The 20,692-nt window shown below is 56.8% G+C and overlaps 1 protein-coding gene across 7 annotated transcripts in view; it reads right to left on the bottom strand.

Moving 5' to 3' along the window:
- Positions 1-20,692, bottom strand: part of TTC7A (tetratricopeptide repeat domain 7A) — a 144,891-nt gene that overhangs the window by 5,622 nt on the left and 118,577 nt on the right. For 6 of the 7 annotated variants that reach the window (XM_038551218.1, XM_038551220.1, XM_038551223.1 and 3 more), the window contains exons 16-19: positions 19,927-20,043; positions 16,454-16,551; positions 14,923-15,057; positions 7,264-7,466 (exon numbers count right to left, since the gene is read on the bottom strand). In XM_038551218.1, coding sequence (XP_038407146.1) covers positions 7,264-7,466; positions 14,923-15,057; positions 16,454-16,551; positions 19,927-20,043 — 553 coding nt within the window. Of the gene's footprint in view, positions 1-4,989; positions 5,029-7,263; positions 7,467-14,922; positions 15,058-16,453; positions 16,552-19,926; positions 20,044-20,692 lie in introns of those variants that run through there. The other variant, XM_038551222.1, reaches the window with a different exon arrangement.

Below are 20,692 nucleotides of genomic sequence, written 5' to 3'. Positions count from 1 at the left end.
GGGGCTGCAGGGAGGAGCCTGGGGTGGGGCCCCTCTGAGGTCCTCACCCACCCGGGGGCTGACACACCCTGCGGGGGAGGCCCACATTCCAGCCCAAGCTCAGGAGCTCAGGCCCTCTCTGGATGCCAGGTTCTCCCAGGTGTGTCAGCCTCAACCTGTCCAACCTGACTGAGAATGAGGCGTCTTCTCCAGGCTGAGAACAGAGCCCACAGATCACCACATCCGTCCTGGAGCGGGGCGCAAATCCTCCTAGACCCCGCCCAACACCTGGTTGACAAGCTCTCCTAGGCTTTCACAGGAAGAGCCCCTGCTGCCAGAGCCCACACACTCACCTGGAGCTCAGCTAGGCGGGGGGCTTCTGGGGCAACAGAGGTGGCTGTGCCCATGCCTCTCTTCCTCCTGCCCCTTCTCCCCCCACCAGTGGGCCTCTTGGCTGTGGTGGGGGTTGTCTGTCCTTGGAGGGCCATGGCCAGGCTCAAAGATAAACACTGGTTTGAGAAGGAAGCACAACACCTCCTGGGGGGCTCCCTTGCCAGCTCCCTTGCCAGGCTGGTTTCAGGTTCTGGGCCTCCGGAGGCTCTGCTCACTCTGGAGCACAGGTAGGCCCTCAGGGCTAGGTCAGGAGCCTGGACTTGGGGTGCTCAAAGTGAACACCCTGTGATGGGCAGTGAGAGGGGGCGCCATGGCAGCAGCTCTCCTCTCTGGGCAGAAGGCAGAGCTGAGGGGAGGGGGTGCCGGCCCACTGGGCAAGGGGAAGGCTGGACTCCGCTGCACCCTCCAGACATGGGGAGTCTTTACGACCAATGATTTTGGAGCTAAATTAAGCGAACGGTGCTGCACTATTGTTCTGATCCGAGTCTATGACAGGCTGACAGGAGGCTTCCCTTCCACATCAGGGGGCTGAGGCCTTCAGGAGCCCACAGGTAAGCCCGAGGCTTTCCAAAAGTCCTGAGCCAGAGCCCAGGGAGCCCGCCCTTCACCTTCTCGCGGGTGTCTGAGCCTGAGGGCAGGTGGTGTGGGCTGGGGCTGTGCCAGCCCAGGAACGAGGCCGGTGGACTAGGGGTACCCCACACAGTGAGCCTGCAGAGCTCCCTCCTGCCTCCCACTCCGCTCTCCCACCAGGGAGTGCAGACCTCAGGCAGAACTGGGCAGGGATGAGGGAGCTAAGGCAGGATAAAACCCACAGCACTAGGTCGTCAAATGGCCAACAAGACGTTCTTGCCAAACAGAGTGAAGCTCCCCGTCTACAGGAGCTGGTGGGGCGGCGCGACTGTGGAGCGGGCTGTGTGCGTGTGTGCGTGTGTGTGTGTGTGCGCGCGCGTGTGAACTCAGGGTCCCTGCGCAGACAGTACAACACAGCACAAGACTTCTGGGCTTCCTGTGGCTTCCGGCCGCCTGCACCCCCTAGGCCACCTGCCGTAGCGCAGGAAGCCGACAGGAGGGAGCAGGTGCGGAGCCCGAGACCCTGGCACGTCGGGCCCCGGGAACCAGAAGCCCTGCTGCAACGTGTGCTCGCAGGGAAGCTTCTGAGGGCCAAGCACTGGGTTTCACTCTTCAGCTGCTCAGGACACCTTTTGTCCTTAACGTCAGGAAGCAGAGGCTGAACCAGCCTGGCCTGACAGAGGCCAGAGTGGAAGGCCATGTGGGGCCTCCCCAGAACCTGGCCTTCCCTCCTCTTCCCCAGCAGCCTCAGATCCCCAGCAGGGCCCTTTGGCTGAAGAGACCAGCCATGAAATGGCTCTGGCTCTCACCTCAGACTCCAGCCTCCTGAACAGGCTTCCCCTGCACCCAGCTCAGGTTGGCCTGGCCTTGCCCTGGGGATGCTCTTGTCCCAGCCACAGGGTGCCTGGGGCCGGTGTCCAGCACATCTCTGCCTTGGCCGGAGTCGCCTGATGGGCTCGGTGAGGACCGGGAGGCTCTGCTGTACTGAATCTCTGGGGCTTGGCTCTGGGCCTCTGCCTCCTTCTGCAAACCAAGAGCGTCCAAGCCTGGCCTGGGAGCTCAGCTTCCAAATGGAAAGGTAAAAGTAACCCCAACTACTGGCCGTTAACTTACAGAACTGGTTAACCTCATTTTAACCCGAGATCTAGGGCTTGGCATGGTGACTACCATTTCCCAGATGAGGACGCTGAGGTGCCAAGAGGTTGAGGGGTTTGGTCAAGGTGGAGCAGTGAGTATAGGCAAAGCAGGGTTCAGGTCCAGCTCAGTTAGAACCAAAGGCTGTGACACAACCTCCAGACACAAGCTGGCTCTGATACTGGGGCTCAAAAACCATCCCAGCCAACCAGCCCCAGAGGCAACCTATAGGCAGCCCTGGAGCCCCTGGTCCCTGCCCAGCACTCTTCCCCTCCCTCCCTCCCTAGTACCCTGCTGGCACCCTGGACCACCAGGCAGCCTGGGGAAATTTGGGCCAGTGACCCCTGCCCCACAGCACGAGCAGCCTGGCCAAAGGTGGGGCTCAGGTTTAGGCCACGTGCCACCACGTCTTCCACATGAATGCTGACAAAAATGCCGGGTATTGAGTTATCTTTTCACGGCGCTGAGATCATCTGAGCACTAAAATCCTCCCCTTGAGGTCACAAGGGCCGAAATTATTATGCCCATTAGACAGAAGTGAAAACTGAGCCAGTGAAGGGAAGTAATCTCTAAGAACCCCAGAACACTCAGGCTGGCAGGGCTGGCGGTCCTAGTCCTGCCCTCCAGGGTGGGGGATGGGGCCTGTCAGGGGAGGGGAACTTCGGGAGCTCCCTGCCACCAGAGTTGACCTGTTTGGCCTTAGAGAGCAGAGCCTGCTGTTAGATTCCTGGAGCACCTGCAAAAGGCCCAACCCAGAGCCTCAGGGCTGGGTGGTGCAAAGCCCTGGTCCTGGCTGACTCGGGCCCCACCTTGGGGAGAGGCAGGGATGGTGATGGGGAGCTGGTGGGACGTGGAGGATGCTGTGGCAAGCCCCAGCCTGGGGAAAGAGGGACCAGAGGTTCTGGGGACAATTTGGGCTGGCCACATGCTATGGCTGTGCCCCCGAAACCCCAAACCTACTTGAGGGATGAGACAGCAAGCCCCACGCTGGGAGTGAAAGGGAATGAATGCAGGGAACTCATTCATTGCCATTCTCTCACCAGGACCACGGATGACAGAAACACACTGTCTTCCTGTCCTTCCCAGAGCATCTGGAGAAAGAAGAGGTGAGGTCACAAGGCCAGGACTGCCTCAGACATTACAACTCCAGAAATTACATCACAGGAGTCAAAGTTCATTTAGGGCAGTTTCCCTCTTCTGCTGGGGTGCCCATGGAGGAGGAGAGGGTTCTGGGGGACCAGGGCAATAGAAGCCTGGAACTCTGTCCCAAGAAGGAAGCATGACCACAGGCAGGGGCCAGTGAGGACCAGGAAAGCCTGGCCAGAGGGGTGCCAGGAAACCCCAGAGTCTGTCTTGGGAGAGCAGGGTGGGGTACTGCCCACAAACGCAGGTGGCAGGGAGGCAGCGTGCCTGTCCACTCATGGCTCAGCCAAAGGATGGGCGGGAGGAACGAGTCTGTCCATGGCCAGGGCTAGGGGCCCTCCTACCATTAAAGTCAGGTGACCTCACAGCCCTCCTGGGTTCCTGCCTTCCCCAGGCACCCCTGTTCCCTCGGAGATGCAGAGAGCCTCCTGGCGAGTGGCGGGGCAGAGACAGGCTCAGAGAGAGATGGGGTGCAGGCTGCCTCTGACTCTTCTCCACCAAGCCCATGGAGCCCTCTCTGACAAAGTGTCACCTGGGGGCCAACTCCTCTGCTGATCTCGGGAAGGGCCCTGCTTCCTTTCTCTTGTTTCCTCAGGGGAGGCAAGTAGAGTTCAGGGTCCCCCTCTTAACGAGATTCTTTAGCGCATAGATTAAGTGCTGAGCACCCAGGCTGAGTGCACAGGGTTTCTGGCCACTGGAAGGGAGGCCAAGACCGAGCTGGCAAAGACGGTCAGGACCTGCTTCTGAGATTTCACTGGGAATTTCCATCTGCAGAGAGCACGGCCTTTTCTTTCTGCACCTGGCCATCTCCTGAAGCAAGCTGGCCGTCCCTGAGCCTAGCAGAGGGGGCAGCTGCCGGGCCAGGGCTTGATGGCACGGACTCCTCTGGGGGCACTGCGGTGGCACAGTGGAGAGACTCTTCCCTGGCAGAGCACGACTAAGCTGGTGTCTCCTGCCTGCCTGCTGGGTGGAAAAGCCTGAGCTGAGCCCAGGATGGAGCCTGAAGCATGGAAACGCCTCCCCTCACAGCCAGGGCAGGGAGGACAGTAGGACCAGGAGATGAGAGAACCTGCTTCTGGGCCAGAGTTCATTTTCTTAGAAATGCCTGAACACAGCCTCCTAAAAGCAGTAGCTTTTCACTCCCAGAGGCTTTCTTTCTCTGGCCTCTCCCTAAATCTCCCATCCCATGCACACAGTTCCTGGCCTTCTGGTGTTTGATGATCCTGCCCTAAGGATTGTAAGGCTGATCTTGGCACCCACACAGCTCCCTGAGGGATCCATAGCTCTCCTAGCACAGGCTGGGTGGCCGTGCTCTCAGGGGAGGGGTACCTCTTCTCTCCTGGCACCTATCAGAGGCCAATGTCTTCACAGAACTGCAGTGGTGTGGCATGGCCAGGATGTCCTCCTTGGGAACCTGCCTTGGCAATGACCGCATGGCAGGGGTGGGGACGGATACTCCACGTTCCTTTCTCTGGATAACTCTCCAAGGATGCACCAACCTCCAGAGTTGACAAAGGCTGAGACAACTAATGTATCTCATTCTTTACCATTTTTACAATGAATCCCTTACATAAATGCCAAGTTGACTTAGACAGCCAGGTCGTGGCTCCCCTCATGTTGTACCATCGTGGAAAAGAGCCCAAGGTCACAGAGGCACTCAGTGAGAAGTGCTCTGATGGATTAGCAACGTCTGTCATGGGTGAGGGCCTGGAGAGTAGGGGCGTATATGCTGTTTTGCCTTCTCTCATGTTGCACTGCAGACCTCTAGAAGCACCTTCACGTGCGTCACCTCATTTGATTAGAACTGGTCTAGGAATGATGAAGATTATTATTCATCTACCGAAGGAGATGTCAGGAACGTGGAAGTTATGCGTGCCTTTTCCTAAATCACCTGAGTGAATTAGAGCCAGAGCCAGGATGAGATCCCAGATGTCCTGAGCCTAAAGCCAGCCCAGGGAAGGCACTTACATTAGGGAATACTGGAGAACAACGTGCCAAAGTGTTCCTATGTCTTTGGGAGAAGAGTGCTTCGTAAATCTTCTCCAGACTTGAAATTTGCTATTCCTCATGCATATGTGTGGGATGCTGGCAGGAACAGAGCATGTGGAAAGCGAACGGGCTGCCCACGCCAGAGCAGACTGCCCCTCTGCTGGCCTGTAACTTTAACAGTGGGCAGGCCTGGCTCTGACTCGCTCTCATTCCATCACATCGGCAGGGCACCCCAGGGAAGAGAAAAGGGACCATTTCAGAAACATCTGTAGGGAGCCACTCTGGGCCGCTCTTCGGTTACCATGGAAACCCACCCTTGGAACTGGCTTCAATTTCAGGAAAAGAGCTACAAACAATAACGAGCGTAAATGAAAAATGGTACACTGTGACTTCAAAGTTGTACCTGTTATTGGACTTCATCGGGTTTTAGGGACTGAGACAGCAGACCCCAAGCCCCGAGCGCAGAAGGCAGACATCTCTGCCTGGCTGCAGGCCTAACGACACAGCCCACTTCCTCCCTCCCAGCCACCCTAATCAAGTTTCTGGATGTGACCTCCAGGGAGGCATTTATCACAGGAGCTAATGTCTGAATTGCGGGAGGAAGGAGGATGTGCCTTGCAAAAAACAAACATTTGCTGAGCAGACTGCAAGGCAACACAGAGCCATGTGGAGGGGAACGTGGGCCAGGGTGTGACGTCACCGCGTGGGCTGTCTTCAGCTGGTGCAGAACATTCACATGGGCCCAAGGGAGAAATCCTTTTAGGGATCGGGCAGCAGGAATAATAGCTGGGAGGCTCTCATTTGTTTTGGGGGGCTCTCAGGAGGACCTTATAAAGATGACCTGGTCCAGCTCCTCCCCCCAAGTAGTGTTTCCATTCTCTTGGCAGCGTCCTCACCAGACGACTCCTGGGTTTGTACTATTCTGAGAGCTATACAGTTTTTCCTGACACTGAGCAGAAATCGAACTCCCGGTGGCTTCTCCTTATGAAGGAATCAGACCCCTTTTGGCAATGATAACCCTCCAGCCATCTGGAGTCATTCCGATCCCTCTGGGTTCTACATGTGGCAGATGTCAGTGACGCCCTCGTGGCCACTCCCCTCAAAGAACTCTCAAAAGGGGAAGTCTGAGGTGGAACCTGCACCCTGACAGGGGAAGACCGTGTTGCTGATGGTGTGCTAAATTATACTTCAAAAACCACTGTGCCTATGCAGGCCTGTACACTTTCAGATCATTACATTTCTCCTGATGACTTGCTCTCTGAAAGTAGCTAGGGAAAAAAATAAAAAAGTAAAAGTAGCTAAGGAAGGAAGGGAAAAAATGGTTATCCCTACGGGTCTACTACGCCAGCTGTCAGAGCAGGTACTCAATAAATGTTTCCTGCGCCAGAGGATCCCCATTGCACAGATAAGTAAAACCAAGGTTCAGAGAAAAGCACCGACTTGCGCACGATCGCCCAGAAAGAGAATGGCAAGGCCAAGCCAAGAACACCAGCATCCTGCTCCCAGCCTCCAGACATTCCCATAGAAAGCTGCTGAGCCCTGGGCACCTAGGTCCTGAGTGCCATGTTCCTGGACTGGGGGCTGCCGGGCCCTCTTCCCCTCCACCGCCCCCAGGGGCCATTTTCCATGTGTGCTCGAGTCAGGCCTGACATGACAGCCCAGCTCCAGACATCCCCAGAATGCCACCAAAGAGGCATGGAGCTCCTCCGAAGTGGGAGAGGTAGCCCGGTGATCACGGAGGGCCTGGGGACTCCCAGAAAGCAGAGCATTTTGCCTAGAGTGTCCAGGGCAAGGATCTGATGAGGAATCCCTTTGGGGTTATACTGCTTTATAGAAGTTTAGAGCAAAAAGGAAGTCACAAAGAATTATCAACTCATCCTAGATTTTTTCATCAACTCAGGCAGGCTCTGATTGAAGGAGAGTGGCCAGCCAGTTGTGTCTCCCAACAGAGCAAGGAGGAAGCCACCTCCCCCCCAACACCAGGGGACGCAGACAGTGGAGGGGGAGGGGGAGGAGGGCCCTGAGGCCTTTTTCAAGGGTGGGGGACTGACTCACCAGGCTGTGCATGATGCGTACACCGTCGGGGTTCACTGTGAGCGCCTCCTTGTACAGCTGCTTGGCCTCCTCCAGACTGCCCTTCATCTCGGCCAGCCGGCCCCGCATGTAGAGTACCGAGTGCGAGGTGGGAAAGAGGCCTGCCGCCTCCTGGATGCAGAAACCTGCTTCCTTGAGGTGTCGCTGCTCCATGAACAGCTCAGCTGCGAAACCAGAAGGACAGAGGGAGGTGACAGTGGCAGGAAAAGTCAAAGGCAGAGGTCCTGTCCCCGTATCTGACCATCAGCCCCCAGAGTTCGAGGGTCTCAGGTGACGGGCCGGGCTGGCCCTGGGCCGTGGGGGCAACAGCAGGGAATGGTTTCTGAGCGCTCACTCGGGGTCAGGCACCCTGCTACCTGCCCCACACAGACCGCCTCCGCCGACACTCACTAAAGCCTATAGAACAAGCACTTTTATTACCCCCCTTCAGGAAGGACGACACTGGGCACAGAGAGGGTAGGGAAGTTGCCTAAGGCCACGGGGAGAAGCGGTTGTGGAGTGGGGGTGTGCATCTGGCTGTCTGACTTCCAAGCCTGGCAGTGGGGGCACGGGCGGTGTCCGGCAAGGTCAGGTGGCTTTGTGCAGTGTCTCTCCACACGAAGACCACGAGTCTGGGGGCTCGGGTGGAGGCTGATCAGGGTGAGGCAGGTGTGCACTCCCGCACGGCCCACGCTCCTGGGGACTGACCGTGGGCCAAGGCCTGCTTCTGCCAAGTGTCTTCTCTCACTTACTCCTCCCAGCAGGTGCTCTCGTGCCCACTGCTGCTAACAGACCAGTCCCTCCGTGGCAAGGGGCAAGGCCGCACTGGGCTCCCAGCAGCTCCGGCCTCCCTCCGAAGCCCAGGGCTTTTGCTGCACTGATGGAATACGGGATGCCCACACCTTTCACCAACAAGCTGGAAAGATCTGTCCCACAACCAGTTTGCCTTCTCCCCCAGATCAGTGGAAAACGGGGCCATCTCCGATCCCAGGCCAGTCCACATAAAGACACATTTCAGGGAGCCCGGGTGGCTCAGTGGTTAGGCCCCTGACCTCAGCCCAGGGTGTGATCCTGGAGACCTGGGATCGAGTCCCACATCAGGCTCCCTGCATGGAGCCTGCTTTTCCCTCTGCCTGTGTCTCTGCCTCTCTCCCTGTCTCATGAATAAATAAGTAAAATCTTAAAAAAAAAAAAAAAAAAAAGGCACATTTCAGATCCACGATGCACGGGTACACACCCCCAGCAAGTACTTTTAGAAGTAGGTTGGCTGGGCTCGAGGCTCGGCCCCATGGCCCACTCAGCCTCCCGCTCCTGGCAGCCCCGGGCTCGGCTGCCCCTCCCTGGTGCCCGCGCACAGATGGGAGCACAGAAGGGCACGCAGAGCCTGGCTTGTGACTCTGCCAAGAGCTGTTCCTAGCACAGGCCAAGGGCTGAGGTTACACTAATTCAGGTTAGGTCTAGGGCGGGGTGGATGACAGACATCCCAAAAGAAGCTCCCAGAAAGAGATGGAAAACCCGGACCCAGGCATCATGTCTTCGTCTTCCTGTTCCAACAGGCAGCAGGAAGGAAGCCCAAGGCCTTGCCTGCAGCACTCGGCGCCTGGGGTAGTCCGCATGAATGTTGCCTAAGGTTCATTGTGTAATCAAGTAGCTTGCCACATCCTTTTAATACTACCGAGGCCTTTTAGAGCAAGGGAACTCTTTTTCTCTAGAGGAGACCAGAATTTGAAAGAATTAAGTAAACAGAGGAGCCAGGCCCCCATGATAGGCTAGAGAGAAATGCAGGCACTTGCCCCATAGACAGCCTGAACGGCATAGTCCCAAGGCAGAAAGCTCGGGAAGGTGAGGCCAGGAAGGGCGGGCTTGGAGCCAGGGTCTTGCAGGGAGGGCTGGCCCGAGCTCAGGGGTTTGTCTAGCTTGGCCTAGGCTCTCCTCTGCTCTGCTGTTGTGTTCCCTTCTGGAACTGCTGCCAGGGGCTCTGAGCAGGCTGCCTTCATAACTGAGCATCCGGTGTGCAACGACTGAGTACTGACCATGTGCCTGGCCCTCCCAGGAGGAGAAAGAGCAGAGGTGGGGGAAAGAAGGGGGATCTGGGACAGCTGAGCAACCAAACTGCTGGAGGGCGCCGAGGCAATGGAGGGACAGGCGCTAATTTTGAAAGCTCGGAGCACTTAGAAGGGGTCGGGTCAGCTGTGCTGGTGTGGTCAGGGAAGACTTCCTGGAGGAGGCAACATTTGAGCCGGGGCCTGAAGGTGCAGGGACGGCTGGACTGACAGAGAAGGGAGGCTGTGGCGACCTGGAAGGCTGGACTCCACTGAGATCCTACTCCCCAGGGTCACCGGAGGTGAGGGGAGAAGCAGAAGGAAGTGTGTGGTGTGAGTGCTGGGGGCCTGGCAGGGCTGCTTCCTCTACTACATTTGAGCACAGGCCCTCCACTCCCCGGGCCCTTGCCCAGCAGGCCTGCCCCAGGCCTGGCCCACCGGCCTGCCTGCTCCTGCCGTGGCTCATTAAGCTGTTTACAGCTTTGCCGGCCTGTCTTCTGAGTCCCTGTCTCTGGAGGCTGATTCTGGTCTCTCCCTTGGGGACTCCTCCCAGTGCTTTCATATCAACAGATTTCAATTACAGGGATCCCCACCTCTCTCTTGCCTTGGGGCCCCGGGCCCTGTCGGGCTGGCCACACACCAGAGAACATGCCCTGAAAAATAGGTAGGGCTGCTTTGGTCCGATGGACTTCATTACCAGTTAGGCAGGAAACCAGATGACACAGAACAGAGCCAGAGAAGTGAGGTCCCCTGAGGGCTCCTGGCCGCCTCGCACACAGTCCCTGGCATGCTCGGCCTCCAGGGCGGGGCCTTTGACCTGCAGACCGGCCCACAGGTCTGGGGGCTGCGGGGCACCCCTTCTTCCCAGCCTTGGCGTCCCTGGGCAACTGTTTTACCAAACATGGTGCTCCCCAGCCGGCCAGCCTCGGCTGCCGCAGGAGCTGCCGGTGGCACCATGCCCGTCCACTGCCCTGATTTCTCGACCTCCCGGCCTTGACTGCCAGGGCCCTGAGGTACCCACCCATCCCGGCCTCCCCGGCCTCCCCTGGCCTCCCTGGAGGAACACTCGCTGTTACTGGTCTTTGCCTCAATTCTCACTCCGGGCCACCACCCCAGCAAACAGCTTGCTGTCCCCAGTGTCGAGGGCCCCTCTACCATCCCCTCAGCTGTTTCTCCTTCTCCCTCTTCATTTCCCCACTTCTCTCATCTTCCTCTCTGCCTACCCCTGACCTCCCCTCCTGCCTCCCTATCTCAGCTTTTCTCCCTCTTCCGTCCATCTCTCTCCACCCGCCCCCCTCTGCGCTTCTCTCGGCAGGCTCCAAATGGAAAACATCTGTTCCCTGGAGCTTTGCAACAGTCCCTTTTATTATTTTTTTCTGAGGCATCCTGATCTAACCCTGCACCCAGAGCTGGTTCCAGTCTCTCTGCTGGAGCCAAACCCCACCCGCCCCCAGGTTGGGGGATGAACTCACTCTTCGCGGGCTATTTGCACACCCTCTTTGCAGGGAGGGCCTGGTCCCGGGGCTCCTCCTGAGTTGATGAACAGGGTGAGGGTGGCTCAGGGTCGAGTCTAAGGCCTTTCAGGGGCCTCCTCACGTGAGAGGTGCTTCCCAGAGACTCACTGTGAGACCAAGGAAAGGAGGGCCACCCAGGCTAAAGGCAGAGATGCCTCGAGGAGCAGCTCAGGAAAGAAGCTAAGGTTAGGCCCTTAGCTAGCTTTGAACCCCAGAGGGGATCACCAAAGCTGCCCCTAAAGGAAACCAGCGTCCTCCCCATGGAGCAGGCCTTCAGGACCTATGGACACCCAGGATAAAGGGGAAGGGAGGGAGGCAGACAAGGGAGGGGTGAGAGAGCCAGCCAAGGATCCCAGAGAGTAATGAAAGGAATCCAAAGGTCTAATGGCGTTGTGCAGGTGGTCTGAGACCCTCCACCCCAGGGACCTGGCACGAGTCAGGGAGGGCATGGCTGCAGGGCCTGGCTGGCTCCCACTTCCTGTCCCTGAGTGCTCTCCTCACTGACTCGGCAGCAGGGAGGAGGGGGTGCCGGCACAGGAGGGAAGAAGAAAAAGCCAGAGCAAGGGAAGAGGGGACGTGGGAAGAAGGCACAGAAGGCAGGAGGGAGAACAGTGGGGAGCTGGGAAGAGGGGAGCATGTGAGAAGATAAAGAAAGAAAGGGATGAGAAATGAGGGAACCGAAGCAGAAGAGAAACATGCGGGACCACCAGTAGGGCAGAGCTTCCCCTTTGACTGACATTTTGGGGAGGGGGAAGCAGAGGGAGACAGAGAACCCTAAGCAGGCTCCACGCCCAGCACGGAGCCCATAGGGGCTCGATCTCAAGACCCTGAGATCAGGACCTGATCAAGAGTCAGATGCTTTAACTCACTGAGTCACGCAGGCGCCCCTCCCTTGACTGTAACTTTATAATGAAGATGATCTTCAGATAGAGCCTGGCCACCTCGCCCCAGTCCCGGGTCTGCCCAGCTCACAGCTGGGATAGCTTGTACCTCCGGGTGCCCAGGGCCTCCTGAGGACGGTCCCCCTGCTGAGAAGCCTTGGGCAAGTTCTGCTCTGCCCATCGCACCAGGGGCTCTGGGCATAGATTCAGCCTGGACCAGTGGGGGCACTGGCTCTTGCTTGACGCATCCATCCGTCTAGCAGCTGGAGCTCTGTGCCCAGTGCCCAGACACTGTGAATCTGCTGTTTGGGAGCTGAGACTCGGGCCAACTTTCCCTGACCAAGGGAAAGCCCACGGCCGCCTGTGAGTCCCCGGGAGGGGAACTGTCCCCTACATCCATGTCCCTCCCTCTAGCACAACATTAGCTCCCAGAGACAGGAGCTGCAGTGAGGGAGGGAGGTGGGCCATCCTGCTCTTCCAAAAGGCACCTCCGACACGCATGCAGGATCCAGGAGCATCTGTGAGGCCCTGTGCCTCTCCCACTGTCACACGGACCCGCTGCCCAAGAGGCCACATTTCTGTAACTCATCTCTCAAGTGGAAGCTACCCCCCACCCCCGATACTTGTCACATCTGACTGAAATGGGACGGAGGCCTGAAGAGGGCAGGGAGGAGGACAAGAGTTGGGAGGGGAAGGATACCATCCCCCAACCAAAGGGGGGGCGTGTTGATGGAGCCTTACTGCCCCAACAGCCTGGGATGCAGTTTATCCTGAACGAACGCAGGGGGATGAGCTCCTTCCAAAATAATAAAAGACGACGTTCTTCCCTCCCTGCACATTTGCTGCAGCTGCTGGCATCGTCAGGCGGTATGGGGTGGGTGAGGGTGGGGATGCCGGTGAGATACACTCAGCCCAACCCCGTCAGGTTGGGGGTGAGGTCAGGGAGATGTTTTTGCCTCGGTGATTTGGTCCCAGTAGCCCTTTATTCGGTAAGTGCTCGGCACATGCTTGCTGGTGATGCCGACGGCTTACGGAGGGCAGACTGCTCCAGAATCCTCCCCTGCTCAGAAGGGAAAACCTGGGACACTCTTACATCCCTTTCTGGCTGTGGCAGCTGTTGCCCACTCTCTTTTCCTTTTCTGCGATAACGACAGAGCCCCTGATTTTTAATGGGGCATACGGACAACCAGGACAGGGACATTTCCCAGGGACCTTTGCAGCTAGGTGTGGCCATGTGCCCACGTTCTGGCCAATGGATCATGAGGGGGACTGATGTATGCAAATTTCAAAAATATGTCCCTAGAGGGAGGGGGTGCCCCCTTCTCCCACTCTTCCTGGTTATGCCCTGGAAGGTGAACGTGATGAAGAGCCGTCATGGATCACAGGGGTGAGTGTGACAACCCTATGGAGAGCAGGGCCCTCAGAATGGAAGGAACCTGGGTCCCTGGGCCAGGAGAGCAGAACTGTCATCCCGGTCAAGGGCGCCATCTCTGAGCTGTTACAGAAGGACAACAAAGTGTCTATCTTGCAGAAGTCACTGCCACTTTGGATTGGTCACATACACCCAAACCTGTCTCCTAAAGCCACCCCACCCCGCCCTTACCTGGCACCCCATTCAAAGCATTCACAATTTGTTCTCAGAGTTGTCTGGGGGCTTACTATCTAGGATAATGTCCAGAGAAGAAAGCCCAATGTGCAAATTACTGAAAGGCATGTATTTATACTGATAATTCCCAAGCCTGATTACAAGCTTCAGGAAGGCCATGATTTAAGTTTTCCTAGAGTAAGTTACCAGAACATACCAGCACCCTGAGCGTAAAGCAGCATACCTGAGCAACGGAAAGCAGGCTTGTAAAATGCAAACATGTGTTCATTTGCTGATGGAGTAGACAACGCATCATTACAATAAAGGCCTTGGGAGCTCCAGGGGAGGCAACACCCAACCCCGGGATCTGATGGATCACTGCATTACTGCTACACTCCTTGAGGCTGGTGGAGGCCCAGGGTGGGTGCAGCCTTCTCCCCCAGGCAGGTGGAGGGGCGGGGGCTCCAGTGCACCCTTCAGGAGCCATGCTCCCTCTGTTCTTAGAAGGAGATGGGGGTGGGGGGTGCAGCCCGGGTGGCTCAGCGGTTTAGTGCCTGCCTTCAGCTCAGGGTGTGATCCTGGAGACCCGGGATCGGGTCCCATATCGGGCTCCCTGCATGGAGCCTGCTTCTCCCTCTGCCTGGGTCTCTGCCTCTCTCTTTCTCTGTGTGTATTCTCATGGAAAAAAAAAAAATCTTAAAAAAAAAAAAAAAGAAGACAGGGGCCCCTGGCCTCAGGGGAGGCTTGTTTAATATTCTTCTTCCTACTTAGGATGCAACAAGCTGGCCGGGGAGCCCAGCCCTCACACATCCCCAGCATCCTGAGGGGCCCTGAAATGCTAACTGTAGCAATGTTTGCATTATTAAAACGCTTCCCTGTTTAGCCTAGGCATCCTGGTCCAATTTCTTCCCCCCAGATTCAGAACCTATGGGAGAGAGGATAAGGGAGTACTGCATGCTAATGGGGCCCTCTGTGAAATCCAGACAGTGGGAAGCTTTGGATTCTCAGGTAACCACATTCTGCCTCTGACTTGCACCGTCCGCTTGCTCATCTCAGGAGCTCTCTGTCTCCCCAACAGTAACTGACTCCCAAACTCCATGGTGGCAACGGGGCCAGCTGCCCAACAAGAGAGACCGTCACCTGAATGGCCACCTCAGTGTTACCAGCCCTCTGCCATCACTGAACTACACCACCAGATTTCACTTCTGCTCTAGCTATGTTCTGAGCTCTGAGGTTTGAGCTAGTTTTACTAGGAGAAGGGGAGCAAGGAAGGATGGGGCCTGCTTTTGGGACTGAGAAGGCTATGCATCTGTGTGGTCTTTCCTCAAAGCTTCTTACATTAGTCTTTGCTGCCAGAGCCTTCCCCCAGGTAGGCAGGCAGGCCCTGTCCCCATTTGATGGAGAAGGAAACCCACAGCCAAACAGATTGAACGACTTTTCTTGGGCCAAGCAAAGAACAGCTAGAATTAGAGCTCCAAGTTCCTGATCCCCAGGCCTTTCCACGAGTACTGCAGTCTACGCAGCCCTCGTCAGGGGTCTTCACACCCCCACACTCCCTCCTCGAGGGCAGGATATGGCTCTGCAGGTGGGTGGGTGTCACTGGGCCTGGGGACACTCACCAGCCTGGAGCCAGATCTGTTCCAGTGTGGTCCACAGCTGCATGGGGCCTTGTTTCAGAACTGAGCTGGGTACAGTGAGCTCTGACATGGCTTCCTCCAGCCGGGAGGCCGCAATGGATGATGCTCGCCGAGAGCCTGCAGAGCAAGAGGGAAGGGTGCTGAGCAACACAGCTGGAGCGGTGACTGTACAGCCCCACTCTGGGCAGCTGTGAAACAGCTCACAGATGCCCTAGGAAGGGCCCTCCTCGTACCCTCACCCACGCTGGGATGAGGAGCTTGGGAGGGGCAACCGGGCAGCCAGCCCACTTCTAGGAACCTATCACTAAAGAGGACAGTCCTAAACATTGGCAAAGGTGCCTGTAATCCTGAAAACAGAAATAACCCGAATGTCCAACAATAGGGAGTGATTCAAAAGATCCAAAATAAGTGAGTTATCGTACAAGACCTTGCAGTTGTCATACTAATGACACAGAACCACGGATATGGATGCAGAAGGATGTTCACGGTATACAGTTAGGTGAACAGAAGCAAGCTGAAAAGGTGTTTGATCACATTTTTCTAAGAAAGAAATACAGGCCTGGAAAAAAGGCCTGAAAGGCCACAATTAAGGTCTGGATGGTGAAACTGGAGGGTTTTTCTCTTCTCCCTTCTGCGCTCTGTTTTCACAGGTGCCTATTATTATTTCCTCTCTACGAAGGTCCCACTTGAGATTGTGCTGTGACGGATGCTTGGGTGACGGCTCAGGCCAGACCCTGTGCCCTCTGGAGAACCCCCACCCCTCCGTCCATGGCAGTGCTGGTTGACATGGGCCCCTGCTCAGGAAATGTAAGCCATTGACATTTATAACTCACAGGCAGGTGAAACACGAGCACTACCCGACCCCCCCCCCCCCCGGGGGCAATAAAGGTGCCAATAAACTCAGGAGACCTACGGGCAAACCACAGATGGTTTCAGTTTAGTGACAACCAAGGTGGAACCTGGTTCACGTCCACAGAAGCGGACAGAAGGAGCCATGCCACTAAATACAACTCCCTCACGCTCCATTCCCGTGACTGGTTCTTGTGCCTTTGCCACCATTCCGCTTTAATGAGGTGTTCATCTGAAACAGTCCGCTTTGGGCTTAGAGCTGTAAGGTGAAGCTCAGCTCCTTCCTTTCTACTTGACTCCATCTAGTAAGGACGCTTTGGTGGGAGACCCTGGCTTCGGGCTTAGCCTAATGGGAGGCGGTTTGTGGGCTCCACAGCCAGGCTCTCCACCCTGGCTCTTCTCTCGGCACCCCTGCCCAGGAGGCAGGGTCCCTCCCTTGCCTGCTCCCGCTGCTCGCTTCCCACCCCAGAGCCAGATGGGCCCAGAAAGATGCCCAACGGCAGCTCCTCAGCTCCTCAGCACCAAGGCTCGGGAGCTGCAGCTGGCTGGCAAGGAGCAGGGTGGGTTTGGCCAGGCGGGCAGGTGCCACCCTCCCCATTCGTGCTCAGGCTGGGGGAGTGAGCTCCAGGCCCACATGGACGGCTGCCGGTGGGCATGATCTTACCGGAGTCTGCATCATGTGCGTCGGGCAGAGTCAGGTGCATTCCGCTCTGCTTCTTCAGTGTGACACCCTCGCTGAGGCTCCCGTCCTTTTCCAGGCCTCTGAAAGGCAAGGGGAGGCCAGGCCCCAGTGAGGTGGAGGGCTGGCAGGAAGAAGAAGGGGGCCTTGTGCCAGGCAGGCAGGCTCTGGGGCTGAGAGTTTAGGCCTGGGAACTGAGCCAAAGCTGGGACTACCAGGAAGGATGGAGACCCCCAGAGTGGCAGGACAGACCAGACCTCAGGCTTGGGGTTCTAGAATTCTGGCTTACCCTAGCAGCTACACTGACATGCTGTTAATGTCCAGCACGTATGTGCTGTGCACACATACATGCTGCCACCGTGTGCCTGCGGGGTCATCGGTCTCCCCGCTATTCCTTATTGCCACCACATTTTGTTCCCACAGCTAATATTTGCTCTTGCTGCTGCCACCAACATCGTTCCTGTTGTTCTTTTGGTCCAGCCAGACCCTCCATCCTTTAGAACTCAGCCCAGTGCCCTTCATCTGTCCAGAAAGCCTCCCATGGCCCCTGTGCCCTTCATCGCTGCCTCCTCCCTTGCCCTCCATCAGCATGGATCCAGCAGTATGTGGGTTAGAAACTCTCCCTCCTCTGACGTGCATGATGCTAGAAGCTTCCCCAGGCCAACAGGAGGTCTTTGCTACCTTTTGCTGCCCTCACTATGTCTAGCAGAGGCCAGGCACATAGTAGGCACCAAGGTCTGGCTTCCAAGGAAAGCTTGGTCTTCACGGGCCACCAGAAATGCTCCCAGCCCACTCCTCAGGGAAGGAAGCCCCAGAAGAGCCAGAAAGGGGGGGGGGCTGGTAAACAAATATGGTCATCTCCCCTGCCCCAATTCCCCAGGTCCCTGTGGCTCCCACACTGCTGGGGAGGTTCCTCTTTTCTCAGAGTGCGAGGTAGAGGAGCTACCAGCCCAGAAAGGCAGCACAGCCTGTTATGCCCATCTTGGGGCACACACACCCCCAGACAGCCCTGCCTACTTCTGGGTTGCCCTTGAACCTGCTGACTTGAAGAAGCTTAGAGGAAGGCCAAAGTGGAAATGGCAGGAGAGCAGGCAAGCCCAGCCTGGGGCCAGAGGCTTCTTCCCTTCACAGGAGTGCCAAGACAATGGTCCTACCAAGAAGGCCAGGGCCCAGTCCTTTCCATTTGAACTTAGGCTCACACTGGCCTGAGCTTGGGCATGTGGGTGCATGGCCATCATGTAGACATTTATAGGATGCCATCCACAAAACAGTGGGTCCACGTTGGTGCTCTTCCTCCCCATCCTCTTCTACTCCTGGGGGGCACCTGAGTGTGGTACGCCGAAGAGCCAGAGGCATGGGCCACCCCTCCTCAGCTGTGTGACCCTCAGCAAAGTTCCTTAGTCATTCTTAGTTTTCTCATCTTGAAATGAGCATGCTTATTGTGTGCAGTGATAAGCAGGAGAGGTCGATCTCACGAGGTTTCTGTGAGGAGTACAGGAGGCAACATGGGCAGGCACAAGCAGCGTCTTGTCTTACCTCCCCTCCCAGCCCGATGGGGACATTCTTAGGGCTCCAGAAACAGCCCATCTCAGGAACCTTCTGCCACTTGGGTCTGGGCCAGCACATAGCACGGCTCCTGCCCTGAAGAAATTGGTGGCCAGGTGGGGAGGAGAGTCCACGATGAGCGCTTAGACCAAGTTCAAGAGGGCTGAGCTGAAGCACCAGTGGCTGGGTGACACTAGGCTCCATGAAGGATGGCATCTGCACGGGTGGGTGTGGGCTGGCCCAGGTGGAGCAGAGGAAGGGGGGTGCCTGGGTGGGGCCAGTAGGCCCGACCTTCAGGCTGTGGATTCTGGCCCCTGTCCTTAGCTGCCCCAAACCAGATTTCACAAGTCCTAGTTTCTGCTCTGTGGCTCCAGGTTCAGAAGGAATGCCCCCTCTTCTGGGGAAAAGCTAGGTGGGTATTGGATTGCGCCCTCTGGTCCTAGCAATTTGACTCCAGATAGCCGGCCTGGCTGAGCCCCACCCTGGGTGGGGAGCTATGGGAGGCTCCCCAAGAGAGGTACCTAGGGAACCCAGGAGGAGCTCCACTGGGCCCCCGTATCAGAGATGAGTGTGTGGGTGGTGACTTAAAACAACCCCAGCGTGAACCTACAGCCCCAGCCCCTTCGAAAACATGGGGAAGCCCCACAGATCTGGTGCCTGGAGGGGAGGCACAGGGCTGCAGCCCAGGGGGGCCCCGCCAAGACCGTCTGAAGGAGCAGGCAACCAGCCATCCAGCAAGAGGAAGTCCCTGCCACCTCCAAGGACAGCTCCTCTCTGGAAGGGGAGCCAGACTGTGTACCTGGCCCAAGTGGCTGCAGCCAGTGAGTGGCAAGGGGCATCTCGGTGCAGGTCCCCCTCACACAGTCTGTCTGGTTCTCATCCACATACCATCCAGCTGCCAGACAGCTTCCCATTCCCTTTCTGAAAAGTCCCTCACCTCAGAGCCTCCTTCTGGCAGTTTCTACTCACTGGGTCCTGCTCTGCCCTGGAAACTTCCAGGCCTTTCAAAGGCCTTCAAAGAGGCAAGCTCTACTTTGCCCAAGGGTTTTAACCCCATTTTACCCTGGGGCCCTCTCTGTAAATTCTGCCATTAGAGAGACATGCCTCTGGAGACCCTGAAAGCCTTCTGGGCTCCTAGAGTCCTGGTGAAAATGCAAACACGTCTACCAGGGTGGGGTCCCCTAAGGCCAATAATTTCAGGGAAGGGGAGGGAATGAGCACCAGAGGACCAGGAAGACATGGTGCACCTGCCTGGCACAAGGCACTCTTCTGCTTTGGGCTACACAGTGTCAACGGGATTTGAGCAAAGACTTTCAGCAGCTCTAACTTGGACCAGAGGGCCTATCTGGCCTAGGCAAAACCTGGAACCCAGGCTGGGGACCGTGGTAGGAGACAGGCTGTGTGGAGATGGTGGGTGAGAGCATTCAGCTTCTTTCCCCCTCTTCTAGCTTCCAAATGGAGCTAGGAAGAAGCAACGGGCTCAGGAGGGCTGGGACTCAGGGGACAGAGGTTCAAGTCCCAGCACTACCATTTACCAGGTGAGCGACTCTGGCAAATTCTGTAAGGTCTCAGAGTCTTAGTTTCCTTTCTAGGCTGAGAATAAAATCTGACAGTGTTTGAGATACAAGCAGCAATCCCCATGCCTGGCCCAGATGCTCAATAATGACTTCCTTTTGTACTCCTCTGAACTTCTGCTTCCTAAGCAGATCCTTTGTGTCCTCACAGAGGATGGTCAAAGGTGAAAATGAGCCTGCCTATGTAAAAGGCCCCGGGAGCAGTTAGTAGCGCAGTGGGACTAAAATACTGTCACCACCCCCAGGCCTCACGGCCACTCAGAGGTGGGCTGCTGCCTTGGCAACCACCACCCACCAGTGCTGCCAGGCCACCCCCTGGGGACGATGACAAGCACTCACCCCAGCTGGGAGAAGCTGTACAGGGTCTGCCACAGTCGCAGCATCTGCCTGCAGGTCACCAGGGCTTCCTCCGGGCCTTTCAGGACCTGTTCCAGCTTTACCTTGCTGAACATGAGGCTGCAGGGAAGGATGGTAGTGGTCAGTGTGCCCCTGCAGAGGGCCCCCCTGCCCCTGGCTTTCCTCCCAGGCTAGCATTCGGCCCCGCCATTCAGCAGGTTCACCTTGGCCACTTGGCCCCTCTCGTGGACCCTGCCTCACCCGCCGAAGCACCGTCAAAGTGTGGCTACTGCCCTTGCTTTGTTCACCCCTCCTACCCATGCCCACAGTACGCTCCGTCCCCAACGAACACATGGCTTTATATTTACATGCCCCACAGGCCCCCAGTGGGCCTTGTATACGAGAAGCAGACCCAGAAAGCAACTTTTAGTCAAGGAATGAAGCTAGGCCAGGAACTGGCAAAGAAAGGTCCCCTAAAGGGCAGAGTTCTGCTTTCGACCTTGCCGGCACACAATAGATGCTCAATTAACATCTCCTAAATTGAACTGCAAACCGTTTCCTGACCCTGGATACACGAGGACAGTCATCAGTCATGTGTTACTTTATCAAAGAAGTCTTCCCTGGGTTTCCTAAAATAGCCAGCTCCCCTTATATGTGCAATAGGATTTAAGTGCCACCAGGTCCTATCTGGTCACCATTTAGAACAGTCACTTTGTAAAGGGAGAGAGCAACCTCAGAATCTCTTTCAATCTATAAACTGGAGTCCTCT

The sequence above is a fragment of the Canis lupus genome, chromosome 10 (genome assembly GCF_011100685.1).
Source record: "Canis lupus familiaris isolate Mischka breed German Shepherd chromosome 10, alternate assembly UU_Cfam_GSD_1.0, whole genome shotgun sequence".
Taxonomy (NCBI): Eukaryota; Metazoa; Chordata; class Mammalia; order Carnivora; family Canidae; genus Canis; species Canis lupus.
Note: the sequence above shows the minus strand (reverse complement) of the source record. Positions and strands in the feature narration are given on the sequence as shown.